The following is a 25,809-nucleotide window of genomic DNA, read 5'->3' as shown; positions in this document are numbered from 1 at the left end:
GTGCTTCCAGGAGGAAGCATTTGGGGGCTTTTCCAGCCTCTGCGGGGTTGGGGCAGTGCCCAGACGGCGTCTCCCAGCCTCTGGCACGTCGGCATACGCGGAGTGGCGGCTCCAGGGTGGGTTTGGAGAGCTCTCAGCTCCAGCTCCTCGTCCTTCCCTGGGTAAATAACCCTCCTGCCACTGCCAGGAGGAAGAGGAGGGCATGTGCCAGCTCTTGTTTCACACCAGGCTCCTTCCTCCTCGCTTTGGGGAGGTGCTCCCTCCACACCCAGGGATTTCAGGGAGCAGCCCTGGGCTCTGGGATCCATCCGGATGGGTCAGGGCTCCCACACCGGGCTGGCCCCTGCCTGGGCATCCCCATCGTGTGCCCAGGGCAGGAGGTGGCTCCTGGGGCCATCCCAGCTCCCTCCCTGGCTGGGAAGCTGATGTGGCTCCCGGCTGTGGCTGCCACACGTGGGATCCATCCCTCTCCCACGATAATCAGGACCAGCTGTGGAGGACTCCAGTGCATCACACCAACCACCACAGCTCGTTTTCCCGGCGGGAATTCAGCCTCGAGCCCGGCTCGCCACGTGCTCCCAATTCCCCACCTGTTCTCCTGACGGCATTCCCGCTCCCCAGCCTCCGGATGCATCCAGGGCGTGACCGGGAGAGGATGCTCCGGCTCTCCCACCCTTTTCCTGGGTGTTCCCACCGAACCTGGGGGGCCCACCGGCACCCTGCCCCACACCCGGCATCGCCCCCAGACCGCGGGCTCGGCACCGGGGGGGGCTCCGGCCGCCGCCCAGCCCATCCCTGAGCACGGGGAGCATCCCCGGGAGCATCCCCCGGGCCGGCCGAGCGCTCCCGGCTGGCATCGCCGCGCTGAGCAAACAGGAAACACTCGCCCTTTGTTAATCCCGGCCCGGGCCGCGCGTTAAATATTTATCTGCGAGCGGAGGCTGGTGCTGGAGCCGCGGGGAGGGAGGGACCGAGGCAGCGCCGGCGCTGGAGGCTCCTCGCCGGGCACGGGGACGAGGAGGTGAGCCGGGGCTCGGACGGGGGTGGTGGGCACCCCAGGGTGGGCTGCGGCGGCCGGGGGGCCGCTCCCATCGCCAGCGGGTGCTGTGACCTCCGGAGATGTCACTTGATGGGGCTGGAGGGGACCTGGAGGTGACGTGGGGGGGGATGGTGACCCCCTCGGCAGCAGCGATGGGCTCTGGGATCCCCTCGCGGGGTTTAACCCTCCCCGTGGGTGCCCCTGGCTTCGCCCCAGCCCTGCTGCCCTCCCTGCCCTTGTCACCCCGAGTTTTTCCAGCGGGATCAGCCCCTGTCCCCAACCTGCGTCCTCCCCGCGGTGTCCCCAGCTGGCACCAGGGAGCTGCCCCGATGCCATGGCATTGCGGTGGGAGCTGTGCCCCCCAGGGCTGTGGCGGTGGGGAGGACATTCACCCCTGTCCCGTGTCCCCTGTGTCCCTGCTGTCCCCCGTGTCCCCTGGGAGCAGCATCGCAGCCAGGCAAGGCTCCTGCCATCGTCCCCCTCACTCCCAGCGGCAGGGGACGGGTGGTTTGGTGGGGACCGAGGGGTGGCAGCGAAGCCACCATCCCCCCGGGAGCTCACGTGGGACCTCACGGGACAGAGGAAGGGCCGGGGCGGCCCCATTTCGGGGGTGTCAGCAGTTCTGGGGGAGCAGGAAGTGGCCAGAGGGTGAGTGGTGGGTGCGGGCGCCGCCGGAGGGGGTGAGTGGGGTGTGGGACACCCACAGAGCAGGGCACGGGGGTGTTACACGGGGCTCCCCAGATTCCTCAGGGGTGGAGGAACACCCGTGGGAAAAGCGGAGGCAGTGGGCATGGGGGTTCTGTTCCCACCATATCCCCCATCCCGGGGACTGGGGGAAGCCACAGGAGCACAGACCCCACTCCTCACCTCTGTCCTGACCTCCAGCCAGCACTTCCCTCCCCGTCCTCTCCCAAAACTCCCCCCCAGATCTCAGAGGGTGACTGGGGATACAGGGCACCCACAGAGCAGGGCATGGGAGTGCTACATGGGGGTCCCCAGTGCCCAGAGCCATCTGGAGGGGATGGTCACCCAGGGGGTGACAATGGGGATGGGGGCTCTGCTCTCACTGGGGGGCTTTGAGGGGGGGCCACGGGAGCACATAAATCTCAGTCCTGACCTCCACCCAGCACCTCCCTCCCCGTCCTCTCCCAGAAATCCCCCCCAGTTCCCGTCTCCCTCTCGGCGGGGGGCTGGCGGCGCCGGGCTCGCCCCCGTTTCGTAAGCGGGGGGCCGGGTGTTCGGGAACGCGTGCGCGGGGCGTGGGATGAGTTCAGCCTCCTGGCTCCGTTCCCTGGATCCCATCCCTGGAAATGTCACTGGAAACTCTGAATGGGCCGGCCCCGCTCGGGGGGGACGGAGCAGCGAACCCCAGGGGGGGCCGGGGCACACGGGGACCCAGCGCCGGGGAGGACGGTGGCTCCTGACCCACCCGGGGGATGCTCTCGGGGGGATTTCTCCCTGCCAGCCCCTCGCGATGCGCTGAGCAACCCCTCCCCTCCTCACCCCACTCCTTCTCCCGGCAAAGTCCGTGCCGTGGATTTCTCTTCCCTGCCGCTCGCAGCTCCGTCCCGCTCGCCCCAGGGCTCCCCAAAACCCCGGCGCTCCCCGGGGGTCCCCGCCGGCACCACCCAGGAGGTAAGAGCTGGCAGGGGGGGCCGGCGAGGAGGGGGTGCCCGGAGGGGACCCCCGGGGACAGGTTTTGGGGCAGGATGGGGACGAGCCCCGTGTGGGTGCTGCGCTGGGAACGGGGTGGAGGTTGTTGGGGTGCCCTGGGGGGGGGTGGAAGTCTGCACCCCACTTTCTGTCCCCTGGGGCACATCATTCCCAGCACCTCAGTTTCCCCCCCTCCCGGGGTGGGTGATTAACATGAATTATACCCTTGGGGCTGCGAGGACACCGGCGGTGTGGGGAGCAAGGACCTGAGGGGTCCCCAGCCCGATTTGGGGGTCCCACACGCACAGGGCACCGTGATGGGTTGGCACCCCTCCCCTCGGCAGCCCCCCAGGCTGTTTGAGGGGGGTCTGGCCGTGATGGGCACCTGTGAGCGCTGGGGGATGACTCACATGGGGACGAGGCAGGACACAGGTGTCCCCTTCCCGTCCCGTCCCGGGGCTGCGCTCGCCCCTGGAGCCATCCCGGTGCCGGGAGCCGCTCCGGGGGTCCCGGCCCCCCCAGCCGGCCCCCACACCGTGGTGAGTCACGGCGCTGCCCTCCCGGCGGGCGGTGCCGGGGCCCGGCCGCGCGTTCCCGACGCCTCGTCCCTCTCGGTCCCCTCTCCCTCCCTGTTTGCGCTGCAGGGCGGGGGAAATATTTCTGCCCTGTCGTGTTTGCCGGCCCTGGCAGCTCTCCCGGGCGGGCGACGCTGCTGCCGCCACGTGCCCGGGCGGGAGGGCACCGCGCCGGGATGCCAAGGTGATGGGAACACGGCACAGCCATCGCCCCGACCCGCTCCGGGCGTGTTCTCCACGAAGAGAAAGCGGGGCCGGATCCATCCCTGCAGAGCCGGGGTGGGGACAGGGGTGGAGGGCGGGTTGGGGGGGTCTGGATCCGCATGGAGAACACGTTGGGAAGCCCTGCCAGGGCTGGTTCCAACCGGGAACTGCTGCTTCCCACGGCACTGTGAAACTCCCAGAGCTGGGGACGGTGCCACCGCTGTTGTCACCCTACTGAGCAAAAACACTTTCCCCACAGGACACAGGCAGCCCTGGGGCACCACCCCAGCACCCCCTGGCCATGGCAGGTCGGCTCCCGCCCTCGGACCCCGACCAGGCTCTGGGTGTCCAGGACGTCCCCTCCTTCCACCCGCCCCTGCAGATGCCCCCCCAGCACACGCTGACACGGGTGAGTGGGGCTGGGGGTTGCTGCATGCGGGGCATTTTGGGGGGGCTGCACCCCCTCCTTCCCTCCCTTCAACCCCCCCCACCCCAGCCCCTCCTTGTGCCGCAGGTGCCCATCATCCGCCACCGCGGCTCCAACACCCTCAACTTCCACTTCCACGACCCGGAGCCCACGAGCTCAGAACCCAAGAGCTCAGGTAGGGCCCTGAGCGCTCCTGGGGACACCCCCAAGGCCTCCCACACCCGAGGGATGCCCCTGAGTGATGTCCCCCTGAGCAATGCCCACCTTGTCCCCAGTGAATGAGTGGTACCAGACCTGGCCAGCCAAGGAGGCGAAAGCCCCCAACACCCCAGCGCCTGCCGGCCCCACACCCATCCCCAGGGCTACCCCCACCCGCCCGTGCCCCCCGGGCTGGTCGGCCACCTGGACCAAGGACAGCAAGCGGCGGGAGCGGCGCTGGGTGAAGTACGACGGCATCGGGCCCGTGGACGAGACGGGCATGCCCATCGCCTCCCGCTCAGTGAGTTGGGGTGCAGGGCTGGGCTACCACCCCCTGCCCTGTCCCCTCACCAACCCACAACGTGTCCCCGCAGAGCGTTGACAGCCCCCGGGACTGGTACCGCAGCATGTTCCGGCAGATCCACCGCAAGCTGCCAGGTGAGCCCGGGTGGGCAGGCGCGGCATGGCCTGGCATGGCCTGGCATGGCCTGGCACCCTGCTCACCTCCTGCGTCCCCAGAGCCCGACTGGGACACCCACCCCTGCCCCGCCACGGCGCCCCCGTCGCCCCCCAAACCGCGCAGGAGGGGCTCGGCACCGGCTGAGCCCCCCGGGATGCCCAATGGGATGGGCTGGTGAGTGTGGCACAGGGAGGGGGGTACCTGCAGGGTGGGGGGCTGCGAGGGCTGAGCCCCTCCACCTCCCCTCAGGACACGCTGGGGTGACCCCGGTGCCATCGCGGAGCCCGGCAGCATCTTCGACTACGAGCCGGGGAAATTCTCGCCGCTGGAGCAGGTAGGGAGGTCCTGGCAGGGAGGGATTTTGGTGGGCACCATGGTGGGCACTCACCTAACTGGCCCCTTGCCCTTTCCAGCCCCCGGCAGCGGCACGGCAGGCTCAGTCCATCGAGGTAAGGTGGTGGTGGCGGGCAGGGGGCTGGGGGTGGCCACAGGGATATCCTGGTGACCATGGGCAGTGCCAGCCTGGACCGCCACAGCCCCACCCTGCCCACGCAGGTGCTGCTGGAGCAGGAGCTGGAGCAGCTCAGCGAGGAGCTGGACAAGGACATGAGGAACATGGAGACACGCCGGACCCCCTGCCAGGTACCTCCTGTCAGCTGCTCCTTGTTCCCCCCCTGCAGGGCTGATGGGGGGTGTGTGCATCCAGCTGTGGGCACATCCAGCTGTGGGCACATCCAGCTGTGGGCACATCCAACTGTGGGCACAGCCCCTGTGCAAGGCTGGAGCATGCACGTGGTGGGACGCAGGGCTGGGTGTGCACATCTGGACGCCTGCATGGTTGGGCGAGTGCACAGCCGCATTCCTGCACATCTGGATGCATGCACGGGGTGTGTATGGCTGGATCCGTGCACATCTGGATGCACGCGTGGCTGGGCCCACCCCTGCACGACTGCATGAGTGCACAGCTGGGTGTGGGTATGGCTGGGTGCCTGCACCTCTGGATGAAGGCACGCACATCTGGATGCATGCACGACTCGGTGCCCTCTGTGCCCGGCTCCGTGCACATCTGGGCCCACGGGCTGCTCCTTGGCGGCCCTGAACCGCGGCCGTGGGGCTCTAGGACCCAGCCCGTCCGTCTGTCCGGCGGTTATTGGCGCAGCCGGGCTGGACTCCTTCGCTTCCCGCCGAGACTCGGCCTCCTGGATGATTAATTTTTCTCTCCCACCCCCTCCCGCTCCTCCCGGCAGAGCCCGGCGGCTGCTCCCACCGCTCGCTCCCCTGCTCCGGCCTCCCCGGCTGCTCGGTGAGTTCCGCGGCTGCTCCCGCGCCCCGGACCCCCAAATCCCACTGCCCGCACCCCGCTGGAGGTGGGGGGCAGGACCCCGCTCCGGGGGTGGCAAGCGGGCTGTCCCTCCAGCGTCGCGGCGGGGCGGGAGCTTCCAGACATCCCCCCCTTGGGATTCCTGTGGATTCCCCACAGACCCCCCGTGGCAGCGCGGGCCCCCTCGTCCCCCCCACACCCCGGCACGGGTGGGGGCCCCGGCGCCGGGCCGGCTGCCCGGTGGGTGGGACGGGGCCGGAGCGGGGCTGACCCTTTCCCCCGTCCCCGGGACGCCGTGTCCCGGCGCTTGGCTCCGTCCCAGGGGAGGTGACAGCGGCTGGGTTCCCACCGCCGTGTCCCCACGGGCACAGGGAGGGGACAGCCGTGCCATCAGGTGCCGTGGCACCCTCGGGTGGGGTCGGTACCCTGAGATGTGCCGGGGCATCCCGGGGGCGTCCCCACGGACATGTCTCTGCCCTGGCAGCAGGAGGAAAACAAACAAACAGCAGCTCCGCTTCTTGTAGGACCTGCTGTAACCCCCAGGGGCGCACAGGGGGGATGCCTGCCTGCTCGCCAACCCCTCCTCTGGCCTGGGGGGGCATCTGGGACTCTTTAAGTGCCCCCCGCAGCGGGTTATCCATTAGCCAGGCCGCCCTCCCCGGCACTCGCCTGCTCCGCGCTTCCTGCTCGGCACCAGCAGGGACGTGCCGCTGGCTCTGCCGGAAAACTTTGGACCTGTCCCGCTTGGCTGCCTCTGGGATGGGATCCTGGAGGGATGCACCCAGGACAGCCCAGTGTCCTGGTCCTGGGAGACCCCAGAGTCCTGGTACTGGGGTACCCAGGGGTTCTGGTCCGTGGAGCTCAGGGATCCTGGGGTACCCTGGCACCCTGGTCCATGCAACCCAGGGGTCCTGCCCCCGCCAAGGCCAGCAGGGTTGGGGCAGGGAGGGTTCTTGGCAGCAGGGATGGATGTGAGCCCTGAGCCACTGTGACCCCACAGGAGCCCCCTGTCACCCCCCCGGCTGCAGAGCCCCCCCGTCACCCAGCGCTCCCCTGCCAGCCCCCGCATGGAGCGGGGTGTCCTGGGGCTGGCCAGCAACCCGAGCCGTGCAGCCCCTGGCAGAGGTGAGCCCCTCTGAGCCCCCCCAGACCCTCCCTGAGCTGTGGGGCACCCCATGCCCCCACCATCTGGTGACATCCCTGCTCTTTGCAGACACCCTCAGGCCAGGGACCCTCCCCAGCCTGCCTGACATGGGAGATCCCACTGAGACCGTCAGGAGGGAGGAGAAGAAGGTGAGGCTGGGATAGGCCCATCCCCTGTGGGGTTTGGGATGGCTGGGATGGGGGCATGTCCCTTTAACTGCTCCTCTCCGTCCCTAGATGAAAGCTGCTCGCCTCAAGTTCAACTTCCAAGCTGAGTCTCCCAAGTAAGCTCCAGTGATGCTGGGGGTCACACCTGGGGTCCCCCCCAAACCACAGGACATGGGGTGGCCCTGCCAGCTGGGCTGGGGATGGGGTCAGTGCCCCCCAGACAGGTGTGAGCACTGTCCCCTGCAGGGAGCTGACGCTGCAGAAGGGGGACATCGTCTACATCCACAAGGAGGTGGACAGGAACTGGCTGGAGGGCGAGCACCACGGCCGTGTGGGCATCTTCCCCTCCAACTACGTGGAGGTGAGCCGAGGGTGGGGGGAAGAGGGGGCAGCAGCGGGGCTGGGGGCGCCTGGCACTGCCCCCCTCACCCCTGTGTCCCACCCAGATCCTGCCCCCCACGGAGGTGCCCAAGCCCATCAAGGCGCCCACCATCCAGGTGCTGGAGCACGGCGAGGCGCTGGCGCTCTACAACTTCCGAGGGGAGCTGCATGTGGAGCTCTCCTTCCGCAAGGTGCCCGCTGTGCCTCCCCCCGTGCTGCTCCTGGGCCGTTTCTGAGCCATCCCACGCTGACCCAACCCTCTCCTCCCCGCGGCAGGGCGAGCGGATCTGCCTGGTGCGGCGGGTGGATGAGAACTGGTACGAGGGGCGGATCTCGGGCACCAGCCGCCAGGGCATCTTCCCCACCACCTACGTCCAGGTGCTGAAGGAGCCGCGGGTCAAGGCCACCGCCGAGGACATCCCTGCCTCACCCAGCCCCACCATGTCCCCATCCCTGCAGCGCTCGCCCGCTCCCCGCGCCCCCCAGAACCCCACCGGCTCCCCCTGGGCGGCAGAGCGGCGTCCTGGGGTCCCGGGGGGCACCTCGGCGTCGCTTTCCCCCCCTCCCCAAAGCTGCCCCACGCTGGCACCCCCAGCCCCTCGCTGGCCTCTGCCAGCCCCCCCCAGCCTGCGGCCGCCCACCCCCAGAATCCCCGGCGTCCAGCCTGGGCCCCCGAGCAGGTGAGTGCTCCCCTGCCCTGGCATCGTGCCCCCCGCCCTGGGTGATGCCCCGAACGCTGCACCCCACCCTCTCTCTCCCTCCACAGCGTGCCACCCCGGGGGCACCCACCGGCGCCCGCCCCGAGCCCGCCCCATCCTACAACGGCTCCGAAATCCGGTGGACCCCGTAAGTAGGGGCAGGAGCGTCCCCCTCCGTGCCGTGTCCCCACCCCGTGTCTGGGGGTGGGCTCTGGCCACGCTGTGTCTCGCAGGTACCGGGCGCTCTACCAGTACCGGCCCCAGAACGCCGACGAGCTGGAGCTGCTGGAGGGGGACCGCGTGGACGTCATGCAGCAGTGCGACGACGGCTGGTTCGTGGGTGCGTGCCCACCGGGATGGGGGGCCGGGACGGGGACAAGGCGCCGCCGCGACCCCTCACCGCCTCCCCGTGCCTTTTTTTCCCCCGCAGGCGTGTCCAGGAGGACGCAGAAATTCGGCACTTTCCCCGGGAATTACGTGGCGCCGGTGTGACCCGCGGGGACGCGCGGGGTGGGGCTGCCCCGCCTCGGCCGCGCCGTGTCCCCTCCACGGGGGATGAAGTGCCTCCAGCTCCCTCCCGCCCCTATGGGGCTGCCTCTAACAGGGACAAATCCCCCCCCGGCGCGGGGGGTCTCCCCCACCCCAGTGCCTTAACACGCCCCCTCCTCACCGCTGCCCGGTGCCCGCCGCCCCGGGGGTCGCCCCGGGGGTCCGCCGGTGCCGGGCCTGACCATGACGGCCGCGACCCGGGCTGTGGGTCCGCGTCCGGGAGTCGCCTTTGCTTCTTGTCCGTCATTAAAGCTCAGCTCAGCCCGAGTCCGGGGTTGCCGGGGATTCGGGGGGGGAGGCGGCGGGGCGGAGGGTCCCGCAGGACGCCGCGTGGGGCCGCGGGGATCCCCCCACGCCCACGGGCGGTGCCGGGGCGGGACCAGCCGCCGCCGTGCTCCCCGTCGGGGTGGGGGGGCCGTGCCCGCAGCCCGCCCCGGCCCGGCCCGGCCCGGCTCCTCCCGGAGGAGGCGGTGCCGTCCCGGGGCCGCGCTTGGCTCCGCAGCCCCGCGGGGCCGCCCGGCTCGGCCGCCCCGGTGAGTGCGGGGGGTACCGGCGGTGTGGGGGGGGCACGGGGGTTTTGGGGGGCACCGCGGGGTGCGGGGGAACCGGGGAGCGCCGGCGGCCGCTTTCGGGGGTGCCCCTCCGGCGGGGGTCCCGGGGGTGCTGCTCCGGCGGGCAGGGGAGGGGGGGTTGCGGGCAGCCTGTCCCCCCACATCCCCAGGTGTCCGCGTGCCCCAAATCCCCATGTCCTCACGTCCCAGTGTCCCCATAGCCCAAATCCCCACGTCCCTGTGTCCCCATGTCCCCAAAGCCCCACGTCCCCGCGCCTCCTCTGGCATCGCCCGTCCCCGGCGCTCGCCCCGCGGGTGCCAGGCGGCACCGCCAGGCGCCGGGGGCACAAAGACATCGCTGTGCGGCGGGGACAGCGCCGGGAGGGAGCGGGGACACAGGTGGGGTGCGGGGGACCGAGAGGGGAGCAGGGGATGGAGAAGGGGCGCAGGACACGAAGGAGGGGTGCAGGGGCTGGAGAAGAGGTACAGGACCCCTTTGGGGGTCTGGGGTTGGTGCCCAACAGGGTGTGGGGGTCCCCAGGCCGGCAGCCCTCACTGCCCAGGGATGCTGAGCGTGGCCGGGCATGGGGAGGGGGTTTAGGGTTTGGGGTTTCCTCCCGGCACTGGAAGCCCAGCCCAGGAAATTCTTCCGGGCAGCCTCTCAAGCCCCTCTTTGTGCGCTTGGGATTTTTAACATGCCTTCCCGGCGGCTGCGGACGAGGTGCCCGGTTCCGGATGGGATGCCCAGTTCCAGACAGGGTATCCAGCTCTCCCCGAGGCTCGGCCAGGCTGTGGCGGGATGGGATGGGATACGGTGTGGATTTAGGGGATGGGGCTGCCCATTCCCACCCATCCCATCGAAGCCAGGGGCTGCTGCTCTCCCCGGAGTGCCATGGGACACCCCCGGGGTGGGAAACTCAGCACCATTTACTGCTCTGGATTTGCTGCAGGATGAAGGGCTTGGGGTGGTGGCCCTTGCTGGGTGCCAGCCCCCGCCGTGGTGAGCAGCAGGATCACCACATCCTGCCCTGCAAACCCCACTGGCTTGGCCCTGCCGTGCTGCGGCGTTGGCCTTGCTGCCAAGGCGTCACCGATTCCCCGCCTGGCTCCAGCCCCTGGGAATGACCTTGGCTGTCTCAGCTGGGCCCGGGACCCCCGTGCTCCGTGGGGGAGGAAGCCACCAGCCTTGTGGCAGCCAGAGGAAGCGGTGGTGGCTGCTGACACCCCGCGGGGACGTGGGTCCCCTCCCCGGAAGGAAAGCGCTGCCGGTTTCCATCACCCCCTGCTCAGTTTCCATCACCCCCTGCTCGGGGTGCAGCTGGGACAGGGAGGCCCCCGTCGGGTGGGCTGTGGGTGGGAGGAGGGTGTCCCATCTGCCTGGGTGCCTGGGATCCCTGACACCACCACCCTGCTGCCTGCCCAGAGCCACCCTCTGCCATGCCGGTGACGGTGACCCTGCCCGGCCCGGCCCCGTGGGGCTTCCGCATCTCCGGGGGACGAGATTTCGGGAAGCCCGTCACTGTCTCCAAGGTAGGACCACCCCACAAACACACACACACACCCCACGTGCCCCCCAGGCCAGGGGAGGCCGCCGGGCGGGCGCCGTGCTGGGCTGCTCCGGGGAGAGGATCCTGTTTGCTTGTCCTTGGGGGATCCTGCTCCGTGGGAACGGCCCTCGGCGGGCGACGGCGGCGCGGGGGCCCCGTGCCACCCCCGGGCTGGGCAGGGCCGTGCCAAGTTTCCGGGTGTTGTTGCCAGGGCCGTGGTCCCACCCTGGCAGGGGGGCTGCTGCCGTCCTCTGTCAAGGCCGTGGGGATTCCGGAGGGTGGGATTCGGGGATGGATGCGGGCCTTGGCGCCAGGGCTGTGTGTGGGGGGTGCTGCACTACTCCCCTCAGGGGTGTGTGGGGGAGAAAGGGCTCACTGGGGCTGTCCCCACACCCCTCTTCTCCATGGAGGTGACGGAGCACGGGAAGGCGGCCGCAGGCGACCTCCAGGCAGGGGATGTCATCGTCACCATCAACGGGGAGAGCACGGCCGAGATGCTCCACGTGGAGGCCCAGAACAAGATCAAGCAGAGCCCTGGGCAGCTCCGGCTGGAGGTGGAGAGGTGGGTGCTGGGGGAATGGGTGGGCAGCCCCGAGCCCTGGAGCTGGGGCTGTGTCCCAGGGGTGTCCCCACGTGGGTTGGGGTCCCCAGCCAGGTGTGTGCTGGCTGTTTTTCCCCTCGGGTGACTCCTGGGGCTGTGCCATCATCCCCCTGCCGGCAGCCTGGCCCGGCTCTCTAATTAAGGAGTCAGGTGCTAACAAGGCCAGGCAGCTGTTCCCTGGCTGACTGGTCCCAGTTGGGGGCCCAGTTGGTGCCTGTCCCCACCTCCTGTGAGGGGCTGAGGGCAGCGGTCATGCCGTGCTGTGCCGTGCCACATGCAGGGGCTGAGCGCTCCTGGGGCACCTTCCAGACCCTCCCTGCTCTCCCTTGGTCCCCAGGTCCCCGGTGCCTCCCCCCAGCCACACCAACGGGGACACCTCACTGGAGAGGTTGGCCACACGTGTCCAGGTGAGCCCCAGCACGCCCTGGCCCCCCACCCAGGGCTGGTGGCAGCTGCTGGTGTCACCCTCCCCTCCCCAGGACACGCTGCGGACGCGGGATGAGAGCCAGGGTGCCTCGAGAGCCCCCGACCCCAGCCTGGCATCCCCCATCCAGCTGCCCCACAGTGCCAGGTAAGGCTGGACCCAGCTGTGTGTGGGGCTGGGGGGTGGGCAGGGGGCTGGGGAGGGCCAGGGACCCCCCTGATGGCTCCGTTCTGTCCCCACAGCTCACAAGCCCTGGAGGAGGAGTTCACCTGTCCCAGCCTCTGCCAGGTGTGTGGGGAGCTGGGCGGGCTGCAGGGGGGCAGGCAGAGGTGCTTGGGGGGCATCTGTGAACCGTCAGCTTTTGTAACACTAAACCTGCCCCCTTTTCAGCCCCAAACCACCTCCCTCTGAGCCCCCAGACTGCCCTCTTTGCACACCCAAGCCATGCCCTTTGAGCCTTGAAATCATCACCCTTTGACCCCAAAACCACTCCCCTTCGCAAACCCAAGCCATGCCCTTTGAGCCCTGAAATCATCGCCCTTTGAGCCCCAAAACCACTCCCCCTGGCAAACCCAAGGCACCCTGCTTTGAACCCCCAAACCACTGCCCTTTGAGCCCCCAAACCACTCCACTTTTGAGCCCCAAACCATCCCCCTTAGTGAACCCAAACCATCCCCCTTCGCGAGCACAAACCATCCCACGTTTGAGCCCCCAAACCACCCCCCTTTGCAGCCCCCTGGCCACATCACTGCCCAGCCCTGCTCTCCCTCAGGGACAGCCGGTGCCCCTCCCCTCTGGTGCCCCTTCCCCTCTGGTGCCCCCTCCCCGCCGCCCTGGCAGCACCCCCAGACCCGCGGGCACCGGCGCCTGCCCAGGGATGTTTTGCTCCTCTTGGCAGCGGCGCCAGCCTGGGGAGGCCAAACCAGTTTGGGGAGGCCCAGCCCCACTCCCGCCAGCCCGGGGCACTGGGGTGTTGGCTGGGCAGGGACCCACGGCCCGGCACACCCCCAGCCCGGTGGGATGCCCCGGGAACAGGGTCGGGATGCCCGGGGATGGGGTTGGATGTCTCCTCCTCCACCCCCCGGATCAGCCCCAGGATACCCTTGGCTGCCCCGTCCATCCCCGCGGGCAGCCGCTGGCTCCGGGCTTGGCGTCTCCCTCCCCTCCTCCCTCCCCTGCTTTCTCTTTTTCTTGTTTTCCAAGCCCAAATTGGGAAGCGCCGTGGTCCCGGAGCGCGGCCCTTCCCGCCTGCCTTTGGCCGTGGCCCCGGCCACCCCTTGGCTGCTCCGGCCGCCCTCTCCCTCCTTCCTCCTGCTCCCTCCTTCCTCCCCAGCTCCAGCTTTGCCTTGGCCCCGGAGGGTCCCTCCCTGTCCCTGAGTGTCCCTCCCTGTCCCTGAGTGTCCCTCCCTGACCCTGAGTGCCCCTCGCTGCCCAGAGCCCCCCACCACGGTGCCATGAAGAGCCCAAGGGGGAGCCGAGGGGAAGGGCTGCCCATGGATCCCACTCTTCCCACCATCCCGGGGTGGGTTGGCGCTGGATCCCGGCGGGGACGAGGCCAAGGCACCCGGCTCCTCCCGCGCCTAATTTTAGCTCGTCCCTCGTCTCCTCGTGACCCCACAGAACCCCGGGGCTGCCCCCCTCCCTCTCCATGAATCCAGGCAGGGCGTCCCTGTCCCCGTCCCGGGGTCTCCCTGGGGTTCCCGTCTGCGTGGCGGCCGCTCCCGGGAACATCAGCTTCCACTTATCCAGGGCTCCTCTTTCCTGCCTGGCCGGGGCCGCTAAGCAGGAGCAGATGGTGGGGAAGGGCCGGGCGCAGGCGCAGGGGTTATGGGGTGGGGGTGCTGACCCCAGCCAGGCTTGAGGAGGAGATGCAGCTGCCCCACGGAGCATCCCTGCATCCCTCCAGAGACAAAGGCTCAAGGAAAGCCCCTCTGGGCCTGGTCCGAGTGCCCTCGGGGTCCCCAGGGGGAGAGGGAGGGTCTGTGGGCACCCTGCCAGGCTGCCCAGGCCGTTCTGGGGGCCACCCCAGCCCGACCCTCTGTGCCCCCCAGGACACCCATCCTCTCTTTCCCCCTGCCAGGAGCGAGGAATCCTGACCCGCCAGAACAGCTGCCAGGGATCCATCCTGCCTCCCCCGCCCTGCCCACCTTCACCAGGGCTTGGAGCCCCCCAAAACCACGGGGAGCATCACTATTCCCTCTCTCTCAACACCTGCAACAGGTACGGGGCGGGGTTGGGAGGGAGGGGGACGTGGCACAGGGAAGCCCCCAGCTCTGTGCCCCGCCATGGCATGCTGGTTTGGCACCCATGGGTGCCGAGGGAGCCCGTGGAAAGGGTTAACTCACCTGCGAGGCAGGTGGGGCCGAGGCAGGGCCGGGCAGGCCGGGGCAGCTCCCCGGGGAGGAGGGAGCAGGTGACAGGCGTCTTGTGGGGGGGGCAGAGGGTGGATCCCGGAATTTGGGTGCTGTCAACCTCCCCCCACCGAAACATCTCTCCCTCGGCGTGCCGTCCCACAGCCAGGGCTCGGAGCCGGCCATGAGGCGCTTGGAGGAGGACTCCGAGGTCTACAAGATGCTGCAGGAGAACCGGGAGCTGCGGGCGGCCCCGCGGCAATCCAGCACCTTCCGCCTGCTCCAGGAGGCGCTGGAGGATGAAGGAGGTGATGGGGGGCACTGGGAGAGGCTGGGGGTCCGCCAGGGGGGTCAGCAGGACGCTGATGGCCCCGTTTCCTTCCCCCTTCCCCCCTTAGGTGGTCCCACAGCCCCCTTCCCCAGCCGGCTCTCGTCCGGCGCCCGCAGAGCCGTGGCCGGGGTGCAGAAGCTGCACGTCTGCGAGAAGTGCGGGAGCAGCATCGCGTGAGTGGGGCTGGGGGGCACCCTGGCGGCGGGGGCCGTGCCTGCCACCCCCTCCTGGCAAAGCCAAAAACGGGGGCTGGGCGGGCCCCTCGGGGTGGGGGCAGGATCTGTCCCTGTTACTGCTCCAAGCAGGGAAACAAACGGGGGCTGACCCTGGGATGGGAGTGGGGAACTCGACCCTGCCACCACTTCGGGGCCACAGTGGGGTGGGAGGGGACCCCGGGGACACGGAGGGTGCTCTGCTGACGCCCCCTCCCGGTGTCCCCCAGCACGCAGGCGGTGCGGATCCAGGAGGGGCGGTACCGGCACCCGTCCTGCTACAGCTGCGCCGACTGCGGCCTCAACCTCAAGATGAGGGGCCACTTCTGGGTGGGCGACGAGCTGTTCTGCGAGAAACACGCCCGCCTGCGCTACCAGGGCCCCCCCGGGGTGCCCGTGTCACCCCCACCCGTGTCCCCCCACTCCTGAGCCACAGGCACGGTGTGATGGGGAATCACCACCTGCATCCCCCACAGCGTGTCCTGGGGTCAGCCCCCTGCACCCACCAGCCCCACTGGGGTAGGGGGTGTTGTGGGAGGGGGGGCTGAGGGCACCACCAGGCTTGGCGTGGCCGGGATTTTTGGGGAGGGATGCAACAGCAGCCACCCACCTTCACCCATGTGTAGGTCTGTGTGAGGAGCTGGGTTAGGTCTCAGCCTGGGCTGCAGCAGTGGGGGACACAGGAGGGACACTGGGGGGGGTCACAGGGATGCTTGAGCACTTGGGTACCAGAGAGGGGCTGGCACCGCTTGTACACTGACTGCAACAAGGTATTAAACCAGATTATATATAAATATAATATATATTTGCTCCACTCCCGTGTCTGCTCTGTGCTGGGGCCCAAGGGTGGGGGCAAGGTGGGGACCCCAGACCCCCCCAGCCCTCCTGCCTGCACCCAGGATGGGGGTCCAGGGCTGGGCAAAGCTCCGTGGCACATCCCGGGCTCTGCAGTGACATCCCAGCTGACCTTGTGGTGCTCCCGGGAAGGTCAGGGCTCCCCGCGGGGCTGGATGTCCCCTCCCTGCTGCCGGCGTCCCTGGGAGGTGTCGGGGTTTATTGGGGGCTGTTGGCCGAGCCCTTTGTCCTGCAGGGGCCCAGGTGGGCTCTTATCTCTGCTCCCCACCCTCCGTGCCTGTTTGCACGGAGATGGGCTTTGCTGTTATCTGGGATTCGCCCTGATCAGCGAAGGGAGGGAACCAGCTCCTTCCCCTGCACTGGGGACAGCCAGGAGCCCCCTCCCCTCTTTCCTGGGGGTCTCACTGGGGTCTGTCTGGGGTGCACCACAGCCCCTCGTGTGCCTCCAGGCCCGTCCAGGGAGCTCTCATCCTGGAATTCCCGACTGAACATCCCAGAGCAGCCCTGGCTGCCCCATCCCTGGGAGTGTCCAAGGCTGGGTTGGAGCAACCTGGTGGAGTGGGAGTTGTCCCTGCCCGTGGCACTGGGTGGTCTGTACGGTCGATTCCCACCCAAACCATTCATTCTCTGGTTCTGTATGACCCCCAGGGAGGGAGGAGGAGGATGATGGTCCTGCCCCTCTCCCGCCCTCGGTATGAGGTGGAAAAAAAAAAGAAAAAGATGAATAAACGCCTCGAGCCCTCCTAGGGTAGCACAGGTGGGGCTGGGGGCAAAGGGGCTGCCAGGGCAGGGGGCGGCTCCCCCACCCCCGGCCCGCCCCGGGACTGTGCCGCCCCCCAAGCCCTGCCCCATAAAACGGCGGAAGACGAGCCCGCTGCTCCCTGCCCTGCTCCCGGTTTCCATTTCCCCTCTGCCCCGTTCCCAGTGCTCCGTGCTCGGCTCCCAGGGTCCCCCCCGCTTCCTCATTCCCGGTTTTTCTCTGCCCGGTTCCCGGTACTCCCTGTCCGGCTCCAGGATTTTGGTTCCCCTCCCTCAGCCCGTTCCCAGCTGCCCGTACCCCATTCCCAGTCTCTCCCGGTTCCCGGGGGATGCTGCGCCGGCGCGGAGCCTTCAGCGTGGAGCCGCTCCACGACCGCGGTGAGTCGGTGGTCCCTGGCGCTATGGGGGACCCCCCTGCTGCTGGGGGGGTGTCCTGGTGTCTCCATCCTGTGAAGTTCCTGCTGGAAGGGATCCTCAGGGATCCCTGGTTTGGATCCCTGGTGCTGGAGAGGGACCCTGGGGGTCCCTGGCACCCCCCAGTTTGTGCTCTCTGTGCTGAAGGGGGTCCCTGGACCCCTGGTTTCCACCCCCCTCCCTGCTGGGAGGGGCCCGGGGTACTGGCTGTGCTGGGAATTCAGGTTTTCCTTTCCCATGTTGAGGCTGATGGGTCTGTTTGAGCACCCGGAGCCCACTGAGTGGTGCAGGGGTCCCCAAAACCCAGGGGCCCATCTCCATGTGCCCCCTAACTCTACCTGTGCTGGGACCACCCCCAACTCCCCCCCCACTCCAGCAGCAACAGCCAGAAGGTACCGGGGATGGAAAGACATGGGGGGGGATCCAGGATCCAGCTGAGCTGGAGCTGCCAACCCAGGAGGAGCCGATGGGGATCCCCCCACATCCCTTCTCACCCTGCCTGTGCCCCCCACCCCGCTGGGGCTCCGGTGACACCCTCGTGGGGTCCGGCAGCCTGCGGGAACGCGGCGTGTGGGAGCCGGGATGTTGGCAGCCACCAAGCTGGGGTGGAGGGGCTGCCCCCCCGGATTCCTGGGATTCAATCCTGCTGGGGTGGACCCGGGATTGCTGGGATTCAATCCTGCTGAAGGGCCGGATTGTCCCAGCGCCGGCCGCGGCCTCTCCAGCCCACAGGGGGTGCACGGTGAGTGGCGCGGCTGCGGGAATTTTTGGGGGGGCACTGGGACCCCTGCTCGGCGAACTCAGCCCGAACCGGAGCTCCTGAGTGAGCTCCTTGGGATTTGATGGGATTCCCCGGCTCCTGGCTGCCTGCCGGTGCCCAGACAGCGCGGCTGGGGTGGGAAGGCAGCCCTTAACCACCGGCCCAGCCTGTATCGCCGATCCCAAGCCCTGCGAGGAACCAGTTGGGAACCAGTCCTGTAATGAGGTGCCTCTGGATACAGGGCCCGTCTCCGGCTGGGCTGGCTATAAAAGGGAGCGCCGGGACGCGCGCCCGGCACTCGGCCCCGGCTCCCGGCCATGTGGGGGGGCTCCCGCGCCGTCTGGAAGAGGAGGTTCAGCTGCTGTGAGTGTGTTTTGGGGGAGGAAGGGGGGGAGGGGGGTGTGCCAGATCCCAACGGGGCTTCCCGGGAGGGTGGGCAACTCCCAGGAGGTGCCAAAGCTTCGCTCCCACCTCCCTGAGGCCTTTGAGGTGGCCTGGCTGGGAAGGGAGGGGGGGGAAAGGAATGGGGAGATCCCCCCCCCCATCCTTGATGCGCCGTGATCCCACCTGGAGCTGTGGGGTGGCGGGGGCTCATCCCGGCTGGTGATGTCCCCCCCCCTGCTCCCTGTGGGGAGAAGTGTGAGGAGCTGGTGGTCCCTGGAGCCATCAGGTGTCCGGGATCCCACCCTGCCTCCTGGATTGTTGGCACCGGGCTAGAGTGGGATACAGGGAGAGCAGCCAGGGTGGGGTGGGGGGTTCGTGTGTGCCCCCCACTCCCCCAGCAGCTCAGCAGCGTGGCTTGGGAGGAGGAGGAGGAGGAGGATGGAGGAGGCCAGGGCCGTGCTTTTGGGAAGCAGCAACTTGTCGTAGGAACATCCCTGGCTGTGGGGACCCTCTGGAGAGGGGTCTCTCGGATGTGGGAGGGGCTGTAACCCCTCTGTGGCAGCAGGGAGAGCAGCCTGGAGGGGTGGTGGTGAGGGGGCTGGGAGGGCGGTGGGCTCATGTGTGAGGGGTGGGCACCCTGTTCTGCTCCTGAGACCCTCCCTTTCCTCTCCCTCGCCCCGCAGATGGTCCCTGGGAGACAGCCGAGAGCTGCATCGTGCGCACCTCGGCCAGCGTCTACCGCCGGCTGCAGGAGAGCCCGCGGCAGCCCCCGCGGGGCATGAGCACCCGGGGACCCCCCCCGCGGCCCCCCAGCAGCCCCCCGGCCGGCGGGAGACTCCTCAAGTCCGAGTCGGAGGACTCCGGGGTGGAGATGGCCAGCAACGAGCACTCGCCCTCCACCCCGCTGGGCTCCGAGAGCAGCTTCTCCCTCGACGGCTTCGCGGCCGAGAAGCCCCCACGGGAGGGGCCGGGCTCGCAGCCCCCCCGGACACCCCGGAGCCGCTCTGCCAGCAGGAAGCTGCTGCAGGCAGCGCAGCGGAGCAGGAGGCAGCGGTGCCCGCGACAGCTCAGCCGGCGCAGCTCCAGCACAGCCGACCTGGCGGAGCCTCCACGGGAGCCCGAGGAGCCCGAGGGAGCGGCGGCCCCCGCGGCTGGAGGGGCTGGGTCGCCCGGCAGCCCCCGAGACCCCCGGGCTGTGCCCGAGGGGCAGGGTCTGCGGTACCTGGAGCACGTCTGCCAGATGCTGGAGCGCCTGGCGCGGCTGCAGCAGGACAACAGGATCCTCCGGCAGCAGGCGGCCGGTGCCCAGCGCACCCGCCCGGGCACCCTGGTGAGGGCCGGGAGGAGGTGGGATGCATGGATTGTGGGTGCGGGTTGGGGGGCCTCAGCTCACACCCTGCCTCTCCTCTGACCGCCCACAGCCCACCCGGGAACCCCCGAGGCAGAATTCGGCTGCGTGGAGGGATGAGGGGTTCCGTCCGCGCTCTTGCTCAGACAGCCAGGCCCCAGGTGAGAGGGGTGGGATGCAGGAATGGTCGGGATCAGGCGCCAGGTGAGCAGGGTGGGGTGTGGGATGGCAGGACCCCAGGCCTTGACAGCTCTGTTTCCCCCGTGCAGCCCCCGAGCCGTGCCGGAGGATGTGGGGGCACTCTGCCAGCTCCCCCAGCCTGCTGGACCCCTCCGAGAGCGGGGCGGGTGCCGCGGCCCCGGACAAGGTACGGCCGGGGGGTGTCGGGGGCGGCGGGCGGGGTCCCGCGGGGTCCCCCCGTGCTGACTCCCCCTCCCTGTCCCGGCAGGACGGGCGCTCGCACTGGGGCCGGGTGAAGGTGCTGCTCACCCGCCTCACCCGCCGCTCGCTGCGGGGCGGCCGGTGCAGGTAGGGCGGCGGAGGGGGGTCCCGCTCCCACCGGTGCACCTGATGGAGGGACCGCGCTGTGCTGTTGCGTCACACCCCGCCCTATGACGTCACGCTCGCCCGGGGCCGGTCCCCGGCGCCCCCCCCGTCCCTCCACTTCACCCTTTTTTGTTTTCCGGTCTCCCCTAATAAAGTCTTTTGGCTGGCAAAGAGGTGAGGTGCTGTCGCGCGTGACGTCACTCCCCCCTCAACCCGGCGTGACGTCACGCGAGGGTGCGTCACGGCCGCATCACTTCCGACGGCTTCTCCCGCCCCTTTTGTCCGACCGGGTCCGTTCCCACGGGCCGTTCCAGCTCCTGCCGTCCCCCCACCACATCGAGCCCCCTCCCTCCGAACCCCCTCCCCGGTTCCCTTCCCGACCCTCCTCCCAGCTCAGCCCCGGTGCTGGGCCGGCTCCGGCGGGGAATTCTCGCTGCTTCGGGGTCGGGGTAAAGCTTGCCCCCCTCTCAGACCTCCCCCTCGAATCCCCTGCTCCCCGCAAGCTGCCGGTGGGGATGATGCTCCCGGGCTCATCGCGGGTGGGGAGGAAGGAGCGGGTCCCCCTCGGGGTGGTCCCCAGCCCGCGGGGGTGTTTTGGGGATGGGTGAGGAGGGGGTCGGGCCGGGGCCGATGTTGTTTTGGCGCTGCTGGAGCCCCTCATCGTGTCGACGGGTCGGGTCTGGCAGGAGAGGAAGACGCAGGTGGTCTCCGAGAAGGTATCCCGTTATCCCTCCCCTTTTCCCCCCCATCTCCCTTTCCTGGTGTTTTCCTACCGTCACTTGGGCTTCTTCCTTCCCAGCGGCGAATCCCGCAGCCTCTCCAGAGCTCCCCCCGGCACCGCTCCCACCCGCACACCCCCGGGGGCACCCTCGGAGCTCCAATCTCCTCCATCCCACCGCTCCTTCCCGGGAAACGTGAGTGCTCATCCATCCTCGCGGCAGGGGATGGATCCGGGTGTGCGGAGTCCCTGGCAGTGCTCCCCCTGGCTGATCCCAAGGATGCTGAGGCTGGTCCAGGTGATGCCAGTTCTCCTTTCAGGACCCAAGTGAGGAGGAGGAGGGAGGTCTGAGCCTTTCCCTCCCACCCCGGGATCACCCAGGACACAGGAAAGCTCCTGAGCACCTGACCAAGGAATATCAAGGTGTGGACGCTGGTGTGTGCCGGTGCTGGCAGTTAATTCACCCAGTTTTGGGGGGAAAACCCTTGGGATTGGTGCTGCTGGACTGGTGGTGGGATGGCATCTGCTCAACCTCTCCCTGTCCCCTGGGGTCTTGTCCCTGAGGGGGTCAGGGGGGCTTCGGGGAGGAAGGGGGACAGTTGGGATGCTGGAACACAACTGGGCTCGCTGCGAGCAACTCCTGGGGAGGAAAGAGGGTGTCCCTATCCTGACCCTGTCCCTGCAGCCACTCCCAGGGATCACCCTGGAGCAGTGCATCCCTCCCCTCTGCTCCCAGAGGTCCGGGAGCTGCTGCACCTCCCTGAGTGTCTCAGCCGAGGCTGAGAACATTCCACACCGTAGAGTTAATTTTTCCCTTCCTGCCAGCTCTCCCTATTAACGCCGGGATCTTGTGGGTGGCGCAAAACCCGCTAATTATCCACTTTTTACTATAAAAGATGGATTTCTCCTCCCCAGCCAGCGCGGAGACGACGCAGCCAGAATCCCTGGGAACGCTCGGGTTAAGTTTCCATGGGTGAGATCCCTCTCCTGAGGGCTGGAGGAGCAGCAGCTGGGATGCTCTGGATGAAGTGGGATGATGGGGGAGGTCTGGCTGCCCTGCAGAGGGTGACACAGTGACACAGACAACGCCACCAGGTGGGGTTGAATCCAGTGAGGAATCAACACTGCCAGGCCATGGAGAGGCTGCCACGGATCTTTTGCCTGCTGGGGAGCCATCCCAAGGTCTGCAGGGCTCAGATCCCACCGGGAGAACGTGCCCCTTTGCTCAGATCCCCAGGGGAGAACGTGCCCCTGCTCGTGCGTGGCAGTTAAATATATATAAATATATATATATTCTATATATTTAGCATCCCTGCTCTGGGTAACCGTGGCAACGGGGTTTATTTTGCTTAAACCTGGCCCGGCATGTGATGCAGTCGGGAAGGAACAGCCGAGGGGAGAGGCAGGGATGAAGTTCTCCGTGCTGGGAGCTGGGGAGGCGCCTTGGCATGGGATGTGGCATGGGATGCTCTTGGGGGGGAAGTCTCTCTGTCCCTACAAACAGCCCCACCATTCCCATGGCCTGCCAGGGCTCTGTCCCATTCCCTTCGCTCCAGCTGGGAATGGGAAGTTTTGGGTTTAGGGGCGGGGGTCCAACTCCCTGTTTTGCGCTGTTTTCCCAGGACAGCCCCCTGACCGCTATTCTCCGCCTTGTGCAGGGTCTGCTTTGCCAAATCCGGGTACTGGTGGGAAGAGGGGGTGGTTTTCCTGATGTCTGGAGCTGCGTGCCCTCATCTGGAGGAGTGGGAAGCCTCGGGCAGAGAAGGGACCTCTTACCTCCACCAGAAACCCACCAGAGCGGGTTTGTCCCAACCCAGGACGTGGCAGGCTCCCTGCAGCGCCTGCAAAAGCACCAGATCGGGCCCTAAATTCCCTGTATTTTCCTGGAGAACTGCGCTCCTCGTGCTTTGCTGACGCCGTTTCCTTTCCGCGCCTCCTCGTTGTGGAGGAGGGGGATGTTTAATCCCCTTTTTTCCCCTTCCCAGTCCTTCCAGCCCCCCTGTACCTTCCCTGGGTGCCACCCCCCGGCAGTGGCGGGCGGGGGACAGCAGAGGGCGACAATGGCCCGGCGGTGGCCACGGGCCCCGACAGCGACACGGGCCCGGCCGGCGCTGCGCTCCCAAAAACTTTATTGGAGAAGAGCCCCCGTGCCCTCCCCCGGACACCGAGCAGGGGCTGCACCCCCCTCTTCTCCTCCCCTCCCTCCCACCCCTCTAGTTTTCCTTGGATTTTCTCCTGGCTGGGTTGTTTCCTCCATGGATCTCTCTGCCCCCTCCCTGGGCACCCCCAGCTCGCGGGGTGGGCACCCTTGGATCCTCCCCGGCTGTGGGGCAGAGGCACTTGGTGCCACTCCCGTGCAAAGAGAGAGGGATGCTCGGCACGGCAATCATCACCCTTTCCCTCAAAAAAAAAAAAAAAGGGATTTCAGTGATTTTTTTTTTACCCTCCCCTGGGGGGGCCACTGGGCTCCTAAGGCACAAAATGAAGGGGCACGAGGAGGGGGGTGTCTCATCCTCCTGGAGTGGGCCTGGACTGTGGTGGTGCCTGGAAAAGGCCAGCAGCCCTCCGCGCATTCCCATCTTCACCTGCATGGGACACCCCTCTTCCCTGCTCCACCACACCCCCCAATTTAAGGCAAAACCCTGGGGGGGGAGGCAAAACCAATCCAGACGCTGGCAGGGGGTGGCCCCCACTGTGCCCCCCACCCCTCGTCGGGGCAGGAGGGAACCACGGGGCAAAGGGAGCAGTTCCAGCGCCCACAAATCCACCCCTGGGCTGGGAGTTGGGGTTGATTGGGGGTCATCCCCACCCTCCCCTCAGTCATCAGCCACGATGGAGAGCGCCCGGAGCTCGCTCAGCTTGGCGTCGTTCTCCCTCTCCCGCTGCTCATCGCTCAGCCCGGGCCGGTCGATCTGCGCCGTCAGGTCCCCAAAAATCTTGTGCATCTCCGTGTAATACACAACCTGTTGGAAAAGCGGGATTGGGGAAGGGGAGGGCTGGAGGGGGTCCCCTTCCCTCCCCCCACCTCCCCTCCCCTTTCCCGCGGGTGCCCTCGGCAGCCCCTCTCCGGAGCGTTTGTGTCTAAAATAGCTCCCTCCCATGTGGCGATGCCACCCCCTTGGATTATTACAACTCAACACGTTTTAATAACACGCTGCCCTTCTCCCCGCTCGCTTCCCATCTGGGAGCGGCGCGTGCGGGGCTGCCACCGGGGCACCCCCCGCCCTCCTTTTGTGTCCCCTCGTTTTGTCACACCCCGGGCCGTGTCACCCACCCGGCCCGCCCCGCCAGGGATGCTCGGGGCGAGGTGGGCACGGTGGGAGTCGCGCCCGGCAGGGCCGTGCCCCGCCGTGGAGCACCGGGAGGACGAGGAGGAGGAGGAGGAGGGGTGTTTTAATAACGTGCTAATTAGCACCGCCAATTATCTCCCGGCAGCGAGCAGCGCTTCCCCGGAGCGGGAGCCGGTGGGTCAAGCGCAGGCAGATGGCAGCGGGTTGGCTGCTTGGGAGCGGGGCTCCGGGAGAAGGGGGGCACACAGCCCTGCCTGCGGGACCCCCGGCGCTGCGGGACGCCAGCCCTGTCTGTGGGATCCCCCTCCCCCGGCACTGCAGGACTCCTGCTGCTGTGGGACCCCCTGGGCGCCACAGGACCCCTGGCACTGCAGGGGATGTGGGATCCTGTCCCGGGCATCCCCCCCATGACCGTCAGGGAGGGACGGGGAGCGTTGCCCCCGTTTCCCAGAGGGGCACAAGCGCAGCCCCAGCATCTCCAGCAGCACCAGTGCGGAGACACTCACGGTCTCCATGGAGACCAGCTCCCCTAATCCTGCTCCCAACGATGCTGCTTTTGGGCAGGCCCAAGGTGGGGATGTTGGGGTCCCACAGGCCGGGACTGGCTGCCTGCACCCCCCTTCCCTGGGTGGGTCCGTGCCGGGGGGTCCGGGGGCCGCTCCGGGGCTCCCCACGCAGCGGGATCCGGGTGAGTCACAGCCACGCTCATTTACACGGTGACTAACGAACCCCGCGCAGGGCTGAGCTGGCAGGAGCCCCCCAAAATCCCTGCACAACCCCCCCCAACCCGCGGCCCCACAGTCAGACGACCTCAAAAAGCCCCTCACAAGCAAAGAGATGCCGAAAACACCCGTCGCCACCCAGAGCCCTCAGCAGTGCCACAGGGGAGCATGGATCTGGGCTGGAGGGGTGCCAAGCGGGGTGCCAGAGCTCTGGAGCAGCCCCCCGTGTCCCTTGTGCCCAGCCTGGAGTCAGCTGGGCCCCCTTCAGTCACATATGGCCAAGTGGCACTGCCAATTCCGGCATGGAAAAGGCTCCTGCACGTTGGGATGGATCTCGCCAGGGTGGCAGATGCTGCTCCCCAGGATTGACCCCAGGATTTCCACCCCCAGGACTGAGCCCATATCAAGATTAACCCCCAGGATTGTCCCCCCACCAAGACTGGCCCTGAGACTGCCTCCAGGATTTCCCCTGGGATTGGCCCCGGGATCATCCCCCCAGGGCTTCCCTGCCAGAATTTTCCCCACAATTGCTCCCAGGATTGCCCCTAGGATTGTCCCCCAGCATCCACATGGGCTGAAGGGAAGGGGTGCACCCCAGACTCGTGACAGTGACGGGAAGGACCCCCGGGGCTCTGAGGGTAGCTCCCCCTGCCCTACCTGCTCCCGCCAGCCCAGTACTTTTCCAGCTATGGATACCATATGCTCTGTCCCCAGCCCATCAAATCCCATCTCCAACTCGCCTTTGAGCCCGAGCCAGCGGCCCCGAGTCCACCTGTCTTGAACTAATTCTGTTTGGGGACACGGTGTTCCGCGGATTTTCTATAGATCCCGCTCACAACGGCCCGGCTGGGAATGGTCGGGTGTGTTTGGGTCAGCCCTACCCAAAACAAACCCAGGGTCACTGCCAGGGCTGGGCTTCCCTATCCTACAGCAACCCCCCAGCCTGCCAGCCCCGTCTTTCCCCCCTGTTTCCTTAAAAACCAAAGGAATATCACATTTTCTCGCTGGAAAACAAAGCACGAAGCGGGAAGGAAGTTTGTTCACGCCTCGCCCCAGCTCCGAAATCTCCCCCCTTTCATCTCCATGTGGCCACTTCAAAGCCCCCAGCCAGGGAAACATTTGCCTCCCTTGGCTTGGCCCGGGCACGTGGGTGGAGGGAAGAATTTTGGAGTTGAATGTT

The 25,809-nt window shown here is 68.0% G+C and overlaps 4 protein-coding genes across 4 annotated transcripts in view; 3 read left to right on the top strand and 1 right to left on the bottom strand.

Moving 5' to 3' along the window:
• Window positions 1–1,250: 1,250 nt before the first annotated feature.
• SORBS3 (sorbin and SH3 domain containing 3) lies at window positions 1,251–9,081 on the top strand. The gene is given in 21 exon segments (XM_050325712.1): window positions 1,251–1,687; window positions 2,565–2,674; window positions 3,731–3,880; window positions 3,986–4,073; window positions 4,174–4,397; window positions 4,471–4,534; window positions 4,616–4,730; window positions 4,806–4,890; window positions 4,970–5,005; window positions 5,112–5,198; window positions 5,804–5,859; window positions 6,878–7,002; window positions 7,091–7,170; window positions 7,258–7,304; window positions 7,435–7,549; window positions 7,635–7,760; window positions 7,846–8,098; window positions 8,101–8,249; window positions 8,336–8,415; window positions 8,501–8,607; window positions 8,698–9,081. Coding segments are annotated over 21 exon segments (2,478 nt in total). The 5' UTR covers window positions 1,251–1,368; the 3' UTR covers window positions 8,760–9,081.
• A 215-nt stretch (window positions 9,082–9,296) lies between these two features.
• PDLIM2 (PDZ and LIM domain 2) lies at window positions 9,297–15,500 on the top strand. Its single transcript, XM_050325758.1, has 10 exons — window positions 9,297–9,349; window positions 10,791–10,897; window positions 11,325–11,476; window positions 11,853–11,922; window positions 11,995–12,086; window positions 12,182–12,227; window positions 14,020–14,159; window positions 14,456–14,598; window positions 14,689–14,794; window positions 15,064–15,500. The coding sequence occupies exons 2-10, from the start codon at window positions 10,805–10,807 to the stop codon at window positions 15,260–15,262; spliced, it is 1,041 nt and encodes a 346-aa protein (XP_050181715.1). The 5' UTR covers window positions 9,297–9,349; window positions 10,791–10,804; the 3' UTR covers window positions 15,263–15,500.
• A 1,276-nt stretch (window positions 15,501–16,776) lies between these two features.
• Window positions 16,777–20,061, top strand: CUNH8orf58 (chromosome unknown C8orf58 homolog). The gene is made up of 5 exons (XM_050325845.1): window positions 16,777–16,825; window positions 18,689–19,335; window positions 19,427–19,514; window positions 19,623–19,720; window positions 19,802–20,061. The coding sequence occupies exons 1-5, from the start codon at window positions 16,777–16,779 to the stop codon at window positions 19,883–19,885; spliced, it is 966 nt and encodes a 321-aa protein (XP_050181802.1). The 3' UTR covers window positions 19,886–20,061.
• Window positions 20,062–22,824: 2,763 nt separating this feature from the next.
• Window positions 22,825–25,809, bottom strand: part of BIN3 (bridging integrator 3) — a 36,668-nt gene continuing 33,683 nt past the window's right edge. The window contains exon 9 of the mRNA XM_050325850.1: window positions 22,825–23,580. Within this exon, the coding sequence (XP_050181807.1) occupies window positions 23,434–23,580 (147 nt within the window). The 3' untranslated portion in view covers window positions 22,825–23,433. The remainder of the gene's footprint in view (window positions 23,581–25,809) is intronic.

Source organism: Myiozetetes cayanensis, unplaced genomic scaffold (assembly GCF_022539395.1).
Source record: "Myiozetetes cayanensis isolate MyiCay16 unplaced genomic scaffold, myiCay2020 scf30, whole genome shotgun sequence".
Taxonomy (NCBI): domain Eukaryota; kingdom Metazoa; phylum Chordata; class Aves; order Passeriformes; family Tyrannidae; genus Myiozetetes; species Myiozetetes cayanensis.
The sequence above is the reverse complement of the archived record's forward strand: the minus strand, read 5'-3'. Positions and strand labels throughout refer to the sequence as shown.

Excerpts from the sequence above, each read along its gene's own strand:
- PDLIM2 (XM_050325758.1), top strand. The coding sequence starts at position 10,805 with ATGCCGGTGACGGTGACCCTGCCCGGCCCGGCCCCGTGGGGCTTCCGC. Across the intron at positions 10,898-11,324 it reads AGCCCGTCACTGTCTCCAAG|GTGACGGAGCACGGGAAGGC; the intron begins GTAGGACCACCC and ends TTCTCCATGGAG. Across the intron at positions 14,160-14,455 it reads TCTCTCAACACCTGCAACAG|CCAGGGCTCGGAGCCGGCCA; the intron begins GTACGGGGCGGG and ends GCCGTCCCACAG.
- CUNH8orf58 (XM_050325845.1), top strand. The coding sequence starts at position 16,777 with ATGCTGCGCCGGCGCGGAGCCTTCAGCGTGGAGCCGCTCCACGACCGC. Across the intron at positions 19,336-19,426 it reads GCACCCGCCCGGGCACCCTG|CCCACCCGGGAACCCCCGAG; the intron begins GTGAGGGCCGGG and ends GACCGCCCACAG. Across the intron at positions 19,515-19,622 it reads CTCAGACAGCCAGGCCCCAG|CCCCCGAGCCGTGCCGGAGG; the intron begins GTGAGAGGGGTG and ends TCCCCCGTGCAG.